At 39.4% G+C, this 16,812-nt stretch overlaps 2 protein-coding genes across 3 annotated transcripts; both read left to right on the forward strand.

The window, feature by feature from the left end:
• The first annotated feature begins 863 nt into the window (after positions 1-863).
• mllt11 (MLLT11, transcription factor 7 cofactor) lies at positions 864-4,219 on the forward strand. The gene is made up of 3 exons (XM_004073739.4): positions 864-995; positions 3,236-3,403; positions 3,487-4,219. The coding sequence occupies exons 2-3, from the start codon at positions 3,245-3,247 to the stop codon at positions 3,577-3,579; spliced, it is 252 nt and encodes an 83-aa protein (XP_004073787.3). The 5' UTR covers positions 864-995; positions 3,236-3,244; the 3' UTR covers positions 3,580-4,219.
• Positions 4,220-5,424: 1,205 nt separating this feature from the next.
• On the forward strand, positions 5,425-16,375 carry gabpb2 (GA binding protein transcription factor beta subunit 2). Of its 2 annotated transcripts, none has more exons than XM_020706958.1 (8): positions 5,425-5,999; positions 8,603-8,710; positions 8,865-9,032; positions 9,603-9,797; positions 10,430-10,598; positions 10,951-11,127; positions 11,208-11,326; positions 13,854-16,375. In XM_020706958.1, exons 2-8 carry the CDS (start codon positions 8,603-8,605, stop codon positions 14,193-14,195), a joined length of 1,278 nt encoding a protein of 425 aa, XP_020562617.1. In that variant the 5' UTR covers positions 5,425-5,999; the 3' UTR covers positions 14,196-16,375. The 2 variants fall into 2 exon arrangements, with proteins under 2 accessions (XP_020562617.1, XP_004073965.1); XM_004073917.3 differs by having other exon boundaries at positions 5,425-5,689.
• Positions 16,376-16,812: the final 437 nt, after the last annotated feature.

Genomic DNA, 16,812 nt, shown 5'->3' on the forward strand with positions numbered 1-16,812 from the left:
CTCCGTGTCATTTTATGTGGCCCGCGAGAGCATAAAAGTGTTTAATTTCTAAAAATAAAAATTAATGTGTATTTATTCATATCTAGGGGGAATTGGACTTGAAATATCGGATTTTGGCTACTATACATAAGGACTTAAACACTGTCCATATAACCTAACCTGACAGAATCTCATTTAAAAAGGATTTATGTTAGAGTAACAAGCAAACATATGTTTTCTATGCAACTGTAATTGTCACTTTAAAAATATATAATAAATAAATAATAAGTTATTTAACATTAAGTAGTAGTTACGTTTATTTTTCATTACATTTAGTTAAGTTATATCTGGCCCTTTGAGGACAACGACTATGCTGATGTGGCCCTGGGTGAGTTTGACACCCCTACTTAGATTCTAAGTAATGCGTGTTTTATTTTTATTTTTTTATTTTGTTGCATTTTGAGACAGAAAATACAATAGAGCATTAAGGCCAACCTAAAATAAAAACACTATCAGAATAAAATCGTAAATTCACGTGGAAAAAAGTCACTATTTTACCAGAAAGAGTCTTAACATTCTGAAAATAACATCGTCAAATTATGCGGGCGGGGGGGGGGGGGGGTCAACATTTAACTAAAATAAAGTTAATTTGTGATTTTTTTTATATTAATATTGCGAGGGAAAAAACACAATTGTAATTTCATTAAAATAAGGTTGTACATTAATAATAATAATAAATAAACAGTGTGAAGTACATCCGGTTTCTCTGAATTGTCTCCCACACAGAATAAACGCGTCATGTTCGGTTTCATTTTCTTCCACAGGAAACGGCTCAATCTTTAAGCCTTTATTTTGAAATCCACTCCCGGAAATGCCGCAGTGCAGACCCGGAGCTTTGGCGCAGCGGCCGAACCCGCAGCATCGCACCCCCCCCAAAAAAACGGCATCTGACAACAAAAAGCGTCGCAACAAAGAAGCTGAACCTTGAAAATTCAGAAAATCCGCTCGAAAAAAAGGTAAAAACGTCTTAGATTCATTATGGGATGGATTTTTAAACAATTTGTCTTTTTCATCGGAGGATTTGAATGCTGGTTATCGCCTCAAATAGATGCAAAATCAACATTTTTAACACAAAAAGGGATCAAAATCCGACTTGAGAGTTTTATCCTTCGTTCATTTTTGTCAGATTTGTGGAGCTATTGTCAGCGTTTCGACGCTCGAGCTCCAGCCAACGCCTCAAAAAATCGCAGCTTCCAGCATTCATTAGAAAATCAATTAACTTGATTGACAAACGCGCATTGATGAGAGCCTGGTCCCATCGATCCGCAGGACGCGGCTCCCCGCTGCACCTGACCCGCGGACGGCGCCCATCGGCCTCCATCCTGAATTCATGCGGGGCAGAAATGTGAGCAGCGGGTTTATTTCAGTCCTGTGAGAAGAGATGACCCACTTTCTGTTTGGGTGTCGAGGGGGGAAAAAAGGCGCATCATTTGCGCACAAACAGCTGATGGAGGAATCCCGCTGCGCGCCGCACACAACCGCGCCCACCGAGACCTATGGTCCAGACTGCAGTCATGAAGGGTTTTGAACCCTCATCTTCATCATTAACTTCATCTAAACATAAAAAAGTCAGAGAGAAAAAAACAATTATGCGCAGTTTTTTTTTCAACAATTTCATGCTTTTAAATCTATATTTTGGTTTTAAATGATGAATATTTTGTGGTGAAACTGAGACTTCCACACTAACTGAGACTTCCACACTAATGACAGGAGGGTCATTAGTGTGGAAGTCCTGTTGGGGCCTCAGAGGGCAGAACAGCTCAGGCCCAGATGGGGCCAACATACGGAGGGGGTGATTGCAGATTTGACTTAAGCAGAGAGGAGCCACCCCCCCCCCAAAAAAAAAAAAAAAAAAAAACATGTGTACTGTACTAACACACAAACAGGGACTTTCATTGTGTTGTAAATTCTGATTCACTGCTATGACACTTTAACTCCAGGAATTTAAGAATTACTAAAGTTTAAAAAATGTGTAGTTTGGCAAATAATTTCCAAAAATGTTTTGCATAATCTTTGTACTTAAAATCTGAACATCTGAGAGTTCAATTTTAAAAAGAGTTTAAAAAAAGAAAATTACAAAATAAAATAATATCCTTTAACTGTTCTGTGTGATTCACATTCTTATGTACTAGAATAAGACTGGTTTTATTCTAATCTTAAATATTTTGTCGTTTTACTCTAAAAACTTCATTTAATTAAATTTAACATTATCCATCTAATTTGCCTATTTTTTAAATTTGCAGTAGCGCACCCTGACCACTTGATGGCACTGTTAAGCCGTTCTTTTCAACAAGGTTTCTCAAAACCAAACAAATGTATGAAAAAAATTAATTATTTCTAGATGCTCCATTATAAATGGAATATAATGGAAAATAACTATTTTTTAAATCCATAAAACCAGTCTATGACAAATCTTCAGATGTATAATGATGAACTCCACAGATTTCATAGGTTGATGACAAAAAAAGGTTGTTTATTTACATAAGAGGTTTCACTTTGTGCTCATAAATTCAAAATCTAAACCATAAGTTTAGTTCCCCATGGTGGGAAGCTGCTTTACTATGCTCCATCTGTTTATCATGATGCTGCTGTCGGCCATAACTGAGGATGACTGTGCTTTCTTTTTTAGCCAAAGGCTAAGGCTAATCCAATAATTAATTCAAAAAAGAAAGACCTATATTGCACCAATTCAATATGCGTTAATGCCTTTAAGTAAACAAAAACGCTGCTTGTTTGATTTATTTTTTTAGTGAAATCATTGCACCAAATAACAACAGAAACGATCAACATTTGTCTTTGAGAAAATTGATTTTTCCTTTTTTTGAACACTTTTATTAGTATTATGTCCTCTATAAACTTGTAACTGCAGCTGACATATCAGGGATCAGATCTGTTGGTCTGATAAAATGAAAAACATGCCATCAAATGTGTTTATTTTTGGACCAAAACATATATTATGAGAAATTATAAAGCTTATTGGTGTTTTCAATCTCGGTGTAAATGCTAAACCTTCATGTCCTGCTGCCTCCTGTTGGTATTTCAGTCGAGGGTGGAGCCAGCAGCCAAAGTGTGACTGTAAAAGTCACGTAAAGACTGTTTAATAAAAGGGTTAAAATGTCAAAATAAACACCGCTTCCGAATGCAAGCTGTAAATAAATAAACAGAGTTTATCAGGCCTTTTTTCTTTCGTTTGCAGAGTCTTGACATGATGGAAAAATCCAACTGCCAGTACGGTTCCTTTCTGTTCTGGAGACAGCCTATTCCAGCGCTGGACCTGTCTGAACTGGAGGATCTGGGCTTGACGGACCCTCAGCCGGTTTTCAGTGGCGCTAAAGACAAGATGTCCAAGCAGTGCTGTCAGGAGGTGAAGGTTCAGATTGTCTTGGTGGTTTGGGTTCCCTCAACGAGCCGAATGACGACTTTTGCCATTTTTCCCCATTCTGACAGGAAGAGCTGACCGAGTTTTCCTCCTTCAACTACTGGAGAGCGCCACTCGCTGATGTCGATGCTCTGCTGGCCGACCTCAACCTTCTGCTTTGAAGAGCTCCACGCACTTGCCTGTCACTTCACCTTTGACCCCACATGGACCCACCTCCATCTGATCCCCAATCGGCTCTTCTTCAGACTAACGATAGCCAAATGTAACCGTTTTATTTCACCTCCAAACTCCATTTTTATTTTTTTCAGTTATTTTCACTCGGCAGGTGGAGTCATTTATCAGACGGTTTAAAATTAATGGAAATTATTCTGAAATTCTACTAAATCTCTGTGCACTTTTACTGTGCCTAAAACAAAAAAAATGATGCTTAATTATTACCTTTTCAGAGCAAAGGATGATCAAAAATATTTGTTCCATCTTCACAGATGTGCGTCTTAAAGAGAATCAAAGGCTTTAGTCCAAAATTAAGGTGAAAAATAGACCATTTACTGAGTAAACCCAATAAGATTCAATAAAAAGTGACCTCGATTATGCAAGTTCCTCCAACAGTTGGTTAAAGAAAAGGAAATAGAAAAGAAAAAGCCTTAAATATTTTTTGTTGAATGTGCTTTTAGGTTTAAATGTTAACGCTGTGGGTGGTTGATTATTTTACAGTAGTTTTATTGTTGGAAATGGCAAATGTGGAAATGTACACAGCAGCCCCCCACCCCCCAATAAAATAAAAAAATACTGTATAATTCACTTTGTTCCTCATTTCTTTGCAGCAAACTCACAGGTCTGCTAAATACACACACAAAACAAAAACATAAAAAAATATGTATTTTTAACTCGTAAATATTTAAAATAACAGCTGTTTCATTTCAACTTAAAATTAACGTTTTGATAATTTCTTTAGAAGAATATTCTCAATAAATTCATGATTATTTCACCTTTTGATTCAAAAAACACAACAAAATATAGTTTTTGACATTTTTATTTATATATACAAACAATGCATTTTACACCTTTTTAAGAAAAACTAAGAAATATGTGTCTTTCGTTTGTTTTTACACAATACTGATAATAAATGCACTAATAAGCATTTTAGTACAGGATTTAAGAACAAATATGTATCGATTCGTTGAGTTTTCTGATCAATTAATTTGAAAATCAAACACATATCTGAGGTCAGATGTTATCTTTAGTTTGATATTACCTGAACGTCGCCACTCTTCAAAAAACCGACCTTAGATCTGTTTTCCTTTGCTTTTTTTTTGTCTTCATTCAAAGCCCGCCTACGACGAGGTTAGCAACGTTCAGGCTTCTACCTCCGGTGTCGCCAAGCCGCCATTTTTCCCCAACAATAATAATCTTTTTCAAGCTTTTAAAACAAGGAATAAAACGTGTAAGAGTTTTGTTGATGTTAAAAGACACATAAGGAGAAAAGTTAACGAGGAGAAGTTAAAGTTTACGTTTTATTAACTTGTAAGCTATCTACTTGCGAATATGCTAGCAGCTAATGCTAAAAGCCGGAGCGCTACATGGTCAAAACAGATGCATTTCCTGCTAAGACTTTCAAAACAAAAGACCAACGGTTCCTAGTTATGCACAAATAAATGGAAATTTAAAAAAAAAAATTGAAATTGAATGGGTAGTATTTTTTAAGTTTTGCTCGAACACTTTATATCTAGATTTTTCAACAGATAAACACGGATTTTCTAATTCTATCTCCAGATGTGCCACTCACTACAAAACAGGACCATAAAAAAAGGATATCCTACAATCCCAATATTTTCATAATAAATCAATCAAGATTAAAGTAACAGAAAAATTTATTTTTTATTTGGTTTGTACACATAAAAAAGTAAATAAAAACGCGTTGAAGTACAAAGAACTACCGTGTCTTTTCAGGTAATCTAATTGTGCATTATTGTTATCCTTTATTTTGAAAGTCAAATCGACAACATCCGGCTCGCTGATCACGCCTCTGGCTAACTTTCCGCAGTAAACAAGCTCATAGGAGCCCATCATGCTGCAGTGGCGCGTAATGTCCATGTTTTGCGCAATTTAAAAATAAAGCCTACAAGTCACTGGCGTTTTACTTGTCGCGAAAGAACAAAACGGGCAAATAATCGCCTCAGATAGAGGCGTTGCTCCGTTTTTTTTTGCCCGCTAGCGTGCTAACATTAGCAAAAGAAATAGTCCGACTGGCCTCTAACAAACCTGGATACGGTAAGTAGCCGCCCTGCCCTTTCTTCTCAGATAAAACGTACATTTGCTAGGCCTTTGCATCTGAATAGCTTTTTAAAAAAATAAAGTTGTTGTATATTATCACCAGATGTGTCTTCGGTAAGTGGTTTCTTCACGATGCACGCTGTAGAATGCAACTTAACCGGATGTGGAAGTAGTTTTTTTCTGCTCCGTGTGTAAAATAGGAAATTTCTATGTGACTTCCCCCGGAAAACCAACAACTTAATATCAAACGGTTTCCTGTCTGTGCTACTGTTAATGTCGGGGTGGCAGACGTGGATGGATTCACTCGGTTCGTGCTTTAGATGAGAGCTTATAGAGAAGACGCGGGAGTACGTGGCACATGGCGGATTCTTTTCTGGCCATGAAGGCGCGTAAAATGGCTCCTCGGCCACGAAGAGAAAACCTTCGTCCGTCCCCGCTGTTTCGCAATACGGAATGCTTACAGAGGTCCCTGTTCCTATTATCGGACAGGCCCTACTTCTGTTTTCACTCAAGAAAAAGTCTTTATTTACATATTCGACCATTTATAATCAGTCAGTGAGGAGTTACTTAAAAGTCGTTGCGTTTTTAGTCTAAATAATATTATTTTTACCATATATAATTATTGAAATAGATGGGTTGAGTGCCATAAAAGTATATTGTTTAATAAATGACAATAAAAAAATAAATTTTCCATTATTTAAAGCTTTTTTATTATGTTCATGAGCTGAAAGAGTGCTGTCATGCCTGATAATGATCACCCAGCAGTTAGATCTGAATTACAAGGCAGACAGGTAGAAATATGTTCTGTATTTGGAGACCTTTGTGTGTTTTAATCTGAGTAAACTAATGTTTGATGTTTCCTAAAGCTAATCTTCATTATTCACATTCCTCCTGATTGATTGATTGATTTATTGATTTTCGTTTATTTACAAGAACATTACAAAAAAAGGGGGTGGGTAAAAGGAAAATTAACTCCCACCCCAAATGTAACTGTATTTTTTTGTACATAAACGTCTGTATGTAGAAAGCATCAAGGCACCTAAACCACCTCATGAGTTCACGTTTGTCTGCACTTTGTCCCATTAGGTTTCCCAAATGTTTCCAAAGAATCCGTTTGTATTTTCTTCTGAAAACGGTGTCACATTTGTATTCATTGTGATGCTTTCTATTTGGCCTGCACAATATACCGCAAATTTATCGTTAAGCTGTGCAATATGCATACCGCAAAAGACGGCGAAAAAATCGCAATAAATGTTTACCTTAAATGTGCTAAAACAAACTCATGGCAGCTTGAAATATTGAATAAATGAAATAAATCCCTTTATGCATTTGACCAATCGGAAGGACCCGTTTACGTTGTTGATCCATCAGATGAGCCCTTTTATGTTTGATGTTTGCCTCCTACGTCGACGAGGGTCAGTTGGAGTATGATTTTTAAACTGTTGCAGTGAAATGGAAATTATGTTTTTTGGTTGTTTTGCTATTTGTTTGTATACCGCGAATCGTTATCGCAATATTAATCACCAATATCGCACATTGCAAGTTTTCTTCATATCGTGTAGCCCTACTTTCTATGTTATTTTACAACGTCACCCCACAGACAGAAGGGCACAGACTTTTTTGGGTTCCATAAATGTGATTGATGTAATTTTCCAGTTTTTGTCATTTTGATTTATGGAATAAAATGCTCGAGTGTTCATATTATCCCACTTTATAATTTTTTTTTTTTAATTTAAATCTGTAGATTACTTTAAAATGACTTAATAGTAAGTAAAAACTGAATTGCTTGCAGGCTTATTTCATGTTACTTAACCAGCATTATAACCCCTTTTAGTCCTTTTTGTTTTTAATAGTTTACCTAAATTTTTAGTAAAACATTACATTCTTTTACTAAAGATATTTTTTGGATTGTATTAAGCAATAATTCCCCAATAAACCTAAAACTACTACTGAGTCGAACATTTGACATTTTTCTCATAAAAGTGCATTCATTTTGTTGTTTCTAAAGTTGAGATTAAACTGTTTTTATGGTTTATTGCAAAGAACAAAGCTGTACAGACAAACTAAAAATAAATTTAAAAGACAATGTGAAAGAAGCAGTGGGATCAATGACATTAGAAAGGGTTAAATATCTGTAGTTTTTCCAATACTTTAGGTAGCGGTAATTAAATATAATGACATGTCCCCACTCTTTTTAAACTACTTCCCCGGATAAACCCCTGGGGCCTTTTTTATCTACTGCTTTACAATTTACTTAAATCATTTACATTTAAAACAGTTTTTGTGGAAATGCTTGATATCTTTTATTATTATTCTAATGTAACTTTTTTTTTACAAATATTTTTCGATAATATTACACAATCATATTACAATAAACCTGAAGCATTTAAAAAAAAAAGCTAAATTCTGCGTCATAAATTTGTCACTTTTGTTTTAAAATTGTCCTCTTTTTCTGCTACTAAAATCACAAATCCTTAGATCAAACTGTTTTTACTAATCATAGCAAAGAATAAAAGTCTTCATGCAAAATATAAATGAATGAATAAATGTAAAATGAAAAAGCTAAATCAAGTTTAAAACAATCTGAAAGAACCTCCCTTCAACTATTTATAATCATCCAAGGATTGATTTCATTGGGACTTCACAATCATGACTCTTCTTAGATTTGTTTTAAACCAAACATTTAACATGTCTAACCTTTTTGACAGTTAGACATGTTAAACTTAACATAAGTGGTGCAGCAAAAATGTCTTGTAAGCAGAGGGGAGCACTAAGGGTGAACAAATGAAGCAATCCTTGTTAATTAACCACTTTATTCTTATTTTTTCTTCTGTGTAGTGAAGCTAAACGGGGCTGGTTGTGGTTCAATGCTGGAGGGTTATTCCTGTGATCTTTGTTGGTCTGCTCTAGATGTCACTCGTGGATCTGGGGAAGAGGCTGCTGGAGGCGGCGCGAAAAGGTCAGGATGACGAGGTCCGAAACCTGATGGCCAACGGGGCGCCGTTCACCACAGACTGGGTCAGAATCTTTTCCTTTACTCTTCATGAATTGTTGTTTGTTTTGTTTTTACGTTAAATAATAATGCAACGTTTTTTGAACAAAAAAGTTGAAGTGTAGCGTGTTTTGCAGCAGCAACGTCACTTTTTTTTTTTGGGTTGCTACGTCCCCACAGTTGGGCACGTCGCCCCTCCATCTGGCAGCTCAGCATGGCCACTATTCCACCGCAGACGTCCTGCTCAGAGCCGGCGTCAGCAGGGACGCCCGCACTAAAGTTGACAGGACCCCGCTGCACATGGCGGCTGCCGAGGGACACACAGTCATTGTGGAGCTGCTGGTCAGGGTAAGGGATCTGTTCAGCCATTGATACACAGAATATGAGACTTTAGCTTGACAGAATGTTTGGTATTTTTACCTCCAATCATCTTTGGGTCTATTTTAAAAAATGTTCCCAGTGGTCTTTTAATTATGCTATTTTTAGCCAAAATAAAGCCCCAGCCCCAACCTAACAGAAGTGGTGCAATAAAAATGGCGGGTTTTATCGGGGCTATCCAGTCATACAGTTTTGATCCAGATTCCAGCTCAGACGAGGAAAACAAAGACGAACACGGATCTATCTGTCTGCAAGTGAATGCATCAGAATGGAGCTTGTGGCCCCACCCAGCGTATTTTCTACATCACAAATACGATCTTTTTCAAGCAGCGTTTTTTCATCTGCTCCTGATTCACAACGATTTGAATAAATAAATACTTAGAAATGCAATTTGGAGCTTAAATTTCTTAACATACATCCTACACCTGGAGAAAAATCCCACAAAAACGGGAGTGTCAAATCTTTCAAGGAAACATGTTGATTCGACAAAACAGGTCAGTTTTTCGTCGTTCGCTGAATGTCTCCTCAAATGTTTTCTAGAACGGAGCCGACATCAACGCCAAAGACATGCTGAAGATGACCGCTCTGCACTGGGCCGCACAGCACGGACATCACGGCGTGGTGGAGACCCTCGTCAAACACGGGGCCGACGTGCACGCCCTCAGCAAGTTCGACAAGACGGCGTTTGACATCGCGGCCGACATCCAGAACACGGAGCTGATGCTGCTGCTGCAGGTGAGGCGCCGAGGCCGCCAAGGCGCCGAGGCTTCAGTCTTTGAAGACCCACAACGATAAAAAAAAATGTATTTTTTGTGTTTTCATCCCGGAGGACATATTTAAAGAAAATTAAGCTTAAAATCGCATTTCTGAGTATTTTATTAATTCAAATTGTTGAGCAGACAGAAAACGCCGACTGAAAAAGATCCGCTCCATTCTGAGGCATCCCCTCATAGACGACTAGATCAAGAATAATCCTGACCAAAACACCACTTCTCCATCAGATCAAAAGATGATGGGCGTGAGCGTTTGCACAGGAACAAATAGGCTTCAATAAAATCACATTTTCAAGTGTATTTAATGGCTACTTTAAGATTTCCATAACAAGCAAATTCTGATCGAGCAGAATTAACCTTAAATAAATCTAATTTTAAAAAATGTATGTTATGTTTTCTTCTTCATAAATCCATCTTTAAAGCACAAACTTCAAGAATATTTTCACTAATGTTCCTCAAAAGACGAGTTATTAGCTGCTGAAGCTGAGCTGCAGCCGATCCTTAAATCGTTTCTGATTTTAGTCTGGAAGGACGTGAACATAATCGAAGTGTTTGTGACTCACAAGGGTTGTATGTGTGCGTGTGTCTGCGCAGGAGAGCATGCAGAACCAGGTGAACATAAACCAAGTAAACATGAACCAGGTCAGTATGAACGTAGAGACGAGCAGCACCAACAACCAGCCGCAATTCATCATCCAGGGGATACCGGCCATCCAAGGGGGCGTGGTCAACCTGGCCGAGCTCCTCAACAAAGCCAATGCAGGTTTGGGCATTTTATGATGTGCTTTAGCTACAAAAGATTAGCTACAAAAAGCAAATGTGTAATAACAAAACAATTATTTGTCCCAGAAAAATTTGTAAAACGAGGTCATTTACTGCGTTAGTTTGTGAAATTAAGCAAAAACGACCAAATTTGTGTACAAATCTATAATTATTCATGTATGTGGTTATCATTTAGTTGCATATTTGGAGATTTTTAGCCTTAAGATAAAAAAAAAACATTAAGTCAACGAAGCTGTAATTTACCTGATTTCTGTAGAATCGGTAAAATTTGTGATGGTTTTGTTTTTTTCCGTCCTCAGATGGTTAAAATGTTTTTAAAAAATGTCTTTCAGGAGATTCAGAAGAGGCAATGGCGGCCAGCGCGTTGGACTCCAACATCCAGCACACCACCATGGTCAACGAGAGCGGCCAGAGGGTCATCACCATAGTAACCGACCAGCACGGGAACCTGCAGACCACCGGAGGGATGTCGCAGCCGTTTTTTGTGACGATGCAGCACGGACAGCAGAGTATGAATGACGCGCGCCGTCTCTTCCCGGACGTGCGAGCGCCGCGGTGTCGCTGACTGTCGGTCTGTTTTCGCCCTCAGTGCTGGCAGTGCCCGCCAACACGGTGACGGAGGAGGTGATGACCGAGGAGCCGCAGCCTCCACCCTCTAGGAAGAGGAAGCTGGAAGTGACCAACAACCACAGTGATGCTGGGGAGACGGTGAGCGCGGCACAGATAAGAGATTCCTCTGAAATTTGTCACCAAGTTAAACTTTCATGGCTGTTTAGGAAACGGTTAAAATCAGGTCCCATGAAATCGTTTAGCTTGGGCTGGTTGGAAGTCATGTTTTGTAGCTTTGTTAGTGCACCAAACCACATTCATAGACCATGTCCCAACTCCAAATGCTCCGAATTCCTGAAAACCCGCTGTAGTGCGGGAAAATCCAGGACTTTTATGTAATTTTGATTTCTCTTTTCACCAATTATGACAAAGTAAAAACCTAATAAATACAAAAACTACTCACGAACTGTCCTAATGAAAACGTGAAGGACTTTTGGTTTTACAAATGACAAATCGATCAAGCGCAATGCATTGTGGTCCATATTCAACAATCTAGTTAAGACGAACTGACTGCAGACGCCAACATCCAGAACCAGAAATCCACCACCACAAAGCGCGAAAACGACTTTATTTCAACTGGCGACCCTAACGGTTCTGATTTTACCCGTTTTAAGCTTTGATCAAGGTTTTTTTCTCTACAGTTCAACATTTTTGAGGCTAGGATTAGGGTAAAATTCTATCATTGCCACTTCCGGCCGATGAAGTCAGGCGTCGTCTCGTCTGCCAGTTCCCACCCTAACTACTAAAAAACTAGATAATGCAGGACTATCTAGTGCCCTGGATTAGAGCCCTGCGCGGGACTATTTTCTTAATCCCGCTCCCGCCCGCGCCCGCTGAATTTTTGACCAATCCCGCCCGCTCCCGCAACGTATGCGTTACACTCCCGCCCGCTCCCGCAATATGTATGTCCACTCCCGCCCGCACCCGCAAAACTCATAGAATTTAGTCCCGCACAGTAATAGAGATGCATTGATTTTGTATCGTCTCCCGTCCCGCAGGAAAAAAACACGTATTTGTATTGATATTATTACTAAAGAGATTCATGTCCTTCCTCCTCCAAAGTGTGCGTGTGTGCGCGCGCAGACGGCCTGAAGCGCGCTCTTAGTAAGAGGCGGGGCGGGGCGTTGCACACCCCCAACAACAGGTTAGATGACAGAGGACATTGGGCGTCTCTACCTGATGCCTTCACGGAGCTTCAGTACATAAGAATCCAACAGCCGCATAGCCTAACGTACTCCGCTAATATATATTCATGAGATATTCATGGCAGCACTGATCCCGCGGGGGGTTTTTTTTGCCGCCCGCTCCCGCCCGCAGCACAATTCAAACCGCCCAATCCCGCGAGATTTGGGTTGGGTCCCGCGGGACCCGGCGGGACCCGATCCCAATGCAGCCCTCTACCCTGGATTTTAAAATCAATGTGAACACCGTGCTAACCTTTTATTTTATTTATTTTTTCATTGAAAACCTTATTAATACGAGCATTTTATGACGACTATTTGTGTTCTGATGATAATTTTAATGATTTATTTAAAAAAACACTTTTCCCCCCCAAACATGGTTCAAACAAAATGCATTGTGGTCTGTATTCGCCAATCTTCTGAAAATATATCACACTGGTTTTTCCCAGAGACTTCTGGGAAAATTTCCATGGCACTGGATTTTTGAGTTGGAGATTCGGACACCAAAAATGTTGCCAACATACGGATACCGCCATAGCCCAGATAAAAGGGCGAATGGGCAGAGCTTAACAGTAAGCGTTGGAAGCATTGATTGTATCTGAGAACCGGACCGAGTGAATGTGACATCAAATGGTTTACTCCTTGCTCCAACTGAATGAAGTCAATTCAGTCGCCATTTGCTTTTGGTGATATGGACGCTGCCATGTTGGAGCCAGAGAGTCGTCAACGTTTCTATGGGAACCACCCTCGCCAGTACGGCCTGAGCTCATTGGAAGGCCACACCGCTATCGCGTGAAAGCAGTCTGCACGAGATCTGTCAATCATACGCTATGAACATTGGGTTATGGGGGCCACCCGCTTTAATTAAGGCTTCTGATTGGTCCGTTTATAACTTGAACTACAAAATAAATCGTCATGAACATTAAAAAAACGTATCAGAGCGAGAGAGCAAGAACGATTATTCCGACCAATAGAATGACTGTTTATTTCTCCATAGAAGCCCGTGGAATTTTGACGTCTTGGAGCCAGCAGGTACTTCCTGTTTGGAATGCCAGGGGGCAGGAATCACTCAGTCCAGTTCTCATATACAGTCAATGGTTGGAAAAAGTGGAACTCAAGCTCTTTCAATTAAAAAAATATGAATGCACAAAATCAGCTGTGAACTTATTCAGGGACAATGTGAGCTGGACTACAGCTGTGTTTACATTTGTTGTGAATGTGGACCAGTTGATATAGAAATTCTTCAATAATGCGCCACCTGCTGGTTTTACAGTGAGCTGGGCTCACTCCAGCTGCTTTTGTCCTAAAACATTCCTCCATACTGATGGAAAAACTCATAATAATTGTATCCAAAGTGTCTCGTTTTAGCTCATATTAATAAATTAATGTGGGCTGCAAACACCATTTAGTCCTAAAAGCAGCTTTATTTTCCCAATTCTCATCAGGAGTTGTTGCAGAGGCAGCTGCAAGAAGCCAACCGGAAGGCCCAGGAGTACCGACAGCAGCTCCTGCGGAAGGAGCAGGAAGCCGAGGAGTACCGGATCAAGCTGGAGGCCATGTCTCAGAGTCAGGCCAACAGCACCAACGCCAGCTCGGGCGCCGGAGCCAACGCAGCCAGCCCGGAGGAGGTGGTCGGAGGGGAGGACGAGGAGGAGGGAGCCGCCGGCGTGGTGGAGGAAGAGGGGGAGATGGTGGTGCTGCAGGAGGGAGGCATCATCATGGAGGGGGAGGAGGGTCAGGTGACTCTGGTGCAGACGGGGGGAGAGGCGACGCAGGTCAGCTCCTAACAGGAGGAGCGGAGGGAAGACGCAGGGCGAGGGGGGGTGGGGACGCACACCGACAAAACGATGCATCTTAACAAGAGGAGAACCGGACTGGTGGCGAATCGGGAGGGGGGCGTTCTGAGTCCCTTTACAGATCTGACTTGTGGGAGAAGGACAGGATGCAGCGGCTCCCTGACGGGAACATTCAGAAGGAGGTAGAAGACCCAGAATAGATAGATGAGAAGATCTACATGCACCCTCTGGTTGGAGATCCCGCGTGTTTGATTCTGGCCTCCTCCCCGCCGGCGGCAGAAGGGATCTGCTCTGAAACGAGGAAGCGGCGCACTCAGGAAGAGACCTTCAAAAGTCCCAGGTTTGCTTTGGCAGCCGACTCCAAATGAAACGGCGGCGTTTTCAGCGTTGACGTGGGCAGCTGTGCTGCATGCGGGCAGCCATCTTTGTTGTTGCTGAAAAGATGTTTTTTCACGCTCTGCTGATGGAACGAGAACGAAGACATTCTGGTGGTTTGTGTGGAGTTGAGGACTAACAGTAATTAGGAATTTAGAGTTTTAGTTTGTCCTCGTTTTTTAACACCGTTTTTGTATTCCCGTCCTTTTTCATTTACGCTTTTTTTTGTGTGTTTACATCCTATTTAGATTTGCTTTTTCTGAAATTGTTACGTCTGAAATAATTGCTTCCTATTTGTGGACAGATTTTTGGACCATGTTTGCACCCTTTTGCATCCTTGCGTCAGGACAAAAACACGTCGACCACCAAAAGAAACTCTAAAAAAAAAAAGTTCATTTTTCGTTTTCTTTTTTAACACTATAGTTATTTGGCCCCTTTTTCCACACCTTAGTCTTATGTTTTCTTCTTTTTTGATGCTGTGATCCCTGCATTTATACAGCAGAGAAAGAAAAACGCATCAGGAGAAAAAGAAATGCGCCTTTTGAGACGTGAATGAGACAAAACGCATTATTTGTTGTTTTACCTCATGAACAAATGGCAGTCTTGAGCTTTATTGTCTCCAAAAACATGACCTTTTTAGTCAAATTCATTAAAAAAACAACTCTAATAATAATTTGCAATTACCTTTAATCTTATTTCTACTCATTTACTACCAGCAGTATTAGCAGCATCCTAATATCTTTAGTTTTTTTACACCTAAAACTAAACGTTTTTTGCAGCCCAATTTCAGAAAACATGAAAAACTGCCTTAACTCTTAAAATATCTATTTTTTTTATTGTTAGCATCAAAACTATGGTCTGTGTTACACGTTTGAACCCCATCCATTCTGCTGGGAGGTAATTCATCTGAAATATAAAAAAACTATTTTTAAACATGAAAATGCAAACTAGTCCATTATCATGATGGTTTAAAAAAAAAGATTATTTTTTGTATTTTTATATTTTCAACATCTTTTAATTTGCTTAGTTAAATACTCCTAATTAGCGATTCACAACCAGTTTTGAGTGAAAGTAATGAATCATTTCTGAGTAAAGACTCCAAAAATAAGTGTCTTTTAGGGAAAAATAGGTATTTTTCAGGATGTAATTGGATGGGAAATATTTTTAAAAGACATTTTCTTTCTTTGCGTTTGAAAGCAACAGTTGGAATGTGATTTTGCAATGTGAGTTATCTCACGTTCCATAGTGGTTTGTTTAATGTGTTGTTGATCAGTTTGATTCGCCCGTGAGTTGAGCTTTATTACTGTCCCTGAATTTATCTTTCACACATCAAAAACCATCCGAATGCCAAATTATCTGGGATTCATCACCTGCTGTTCGCTACATATTTGCGTTTCAAAGAGCCGCACAACGGAACCTGTTGAAAAAAAGACATTTGAGTGGGTTTTTAAAAACCAACTGATGCTTTGATGATGTAGGATCCAGTAGTTTTCTGAAGCCAAATCACTGAATTTTCCAGAAAGAAAGCTCTGTTCTTCCAGTTTAGCCTTTTTTGTTGTTGTCATTTATGGTCTGGAGCATGTAACCCATAACAATCACTGTTGTTGTTTTCACCTCCCTCTTTGGCTGCCTGCCTTACCCTCCTCTTCTTTGTTTAGCAAGAATGTTTTTTATAAACTTAGCAAGGCCAACCCTTTTGTATGTACATATAAAGTTGTATTTTTTTAACTGTATCTTAATTGCTTCTTTAGGATGCATCGGTTATCTGAAATATAAACTTGTTCTTTGGCTAAGAATCTCTTTATCTGTTCTTGTAAAAGATTGATTTTTATTTATCTGGCAAAATTTTGAAATTGTTTTATTCATGCATTACTTAGACAAACATTTTAGTTGTTATATTTGCTCCTTAAGGCTTAAATACTTGTATCTTTAATTAGTGATAATCTCCTAGGTGGTAAGTTTCCAAACTGTTTCATAGTTTAAAAATATTATTTATTATTAGCGTTACCCCATCAGTATCCCACAATTTAATACTTTTGAATTAATCAAAATTAGACGGGTTTATTCCCCGTTTTTCTCCTTTAATTTCGCAAAATCGACAATCGTACTACAACTCCCAGGTGGCTACGCGGCCGTCTGTGGCTTTTGGGATATAGCAGTCTATTTACTGGATTAATACCGGATTAGTCATGACTGACAGGCCCTTCGTCCAATCAGCGTCGGCTTCGACGAA

Source organism: Oryzias latipes, chromosome 11 (assembly GCF_002234675.1).
Source record: "Oryzias latipes chromosome 11, ASM223467v1".
NCBI lineage: Eukaryota > Metazoa > Chordata > Actinopteri > Beloniformes > Adrianichthyidae > Oryzias > Oryzias latipes.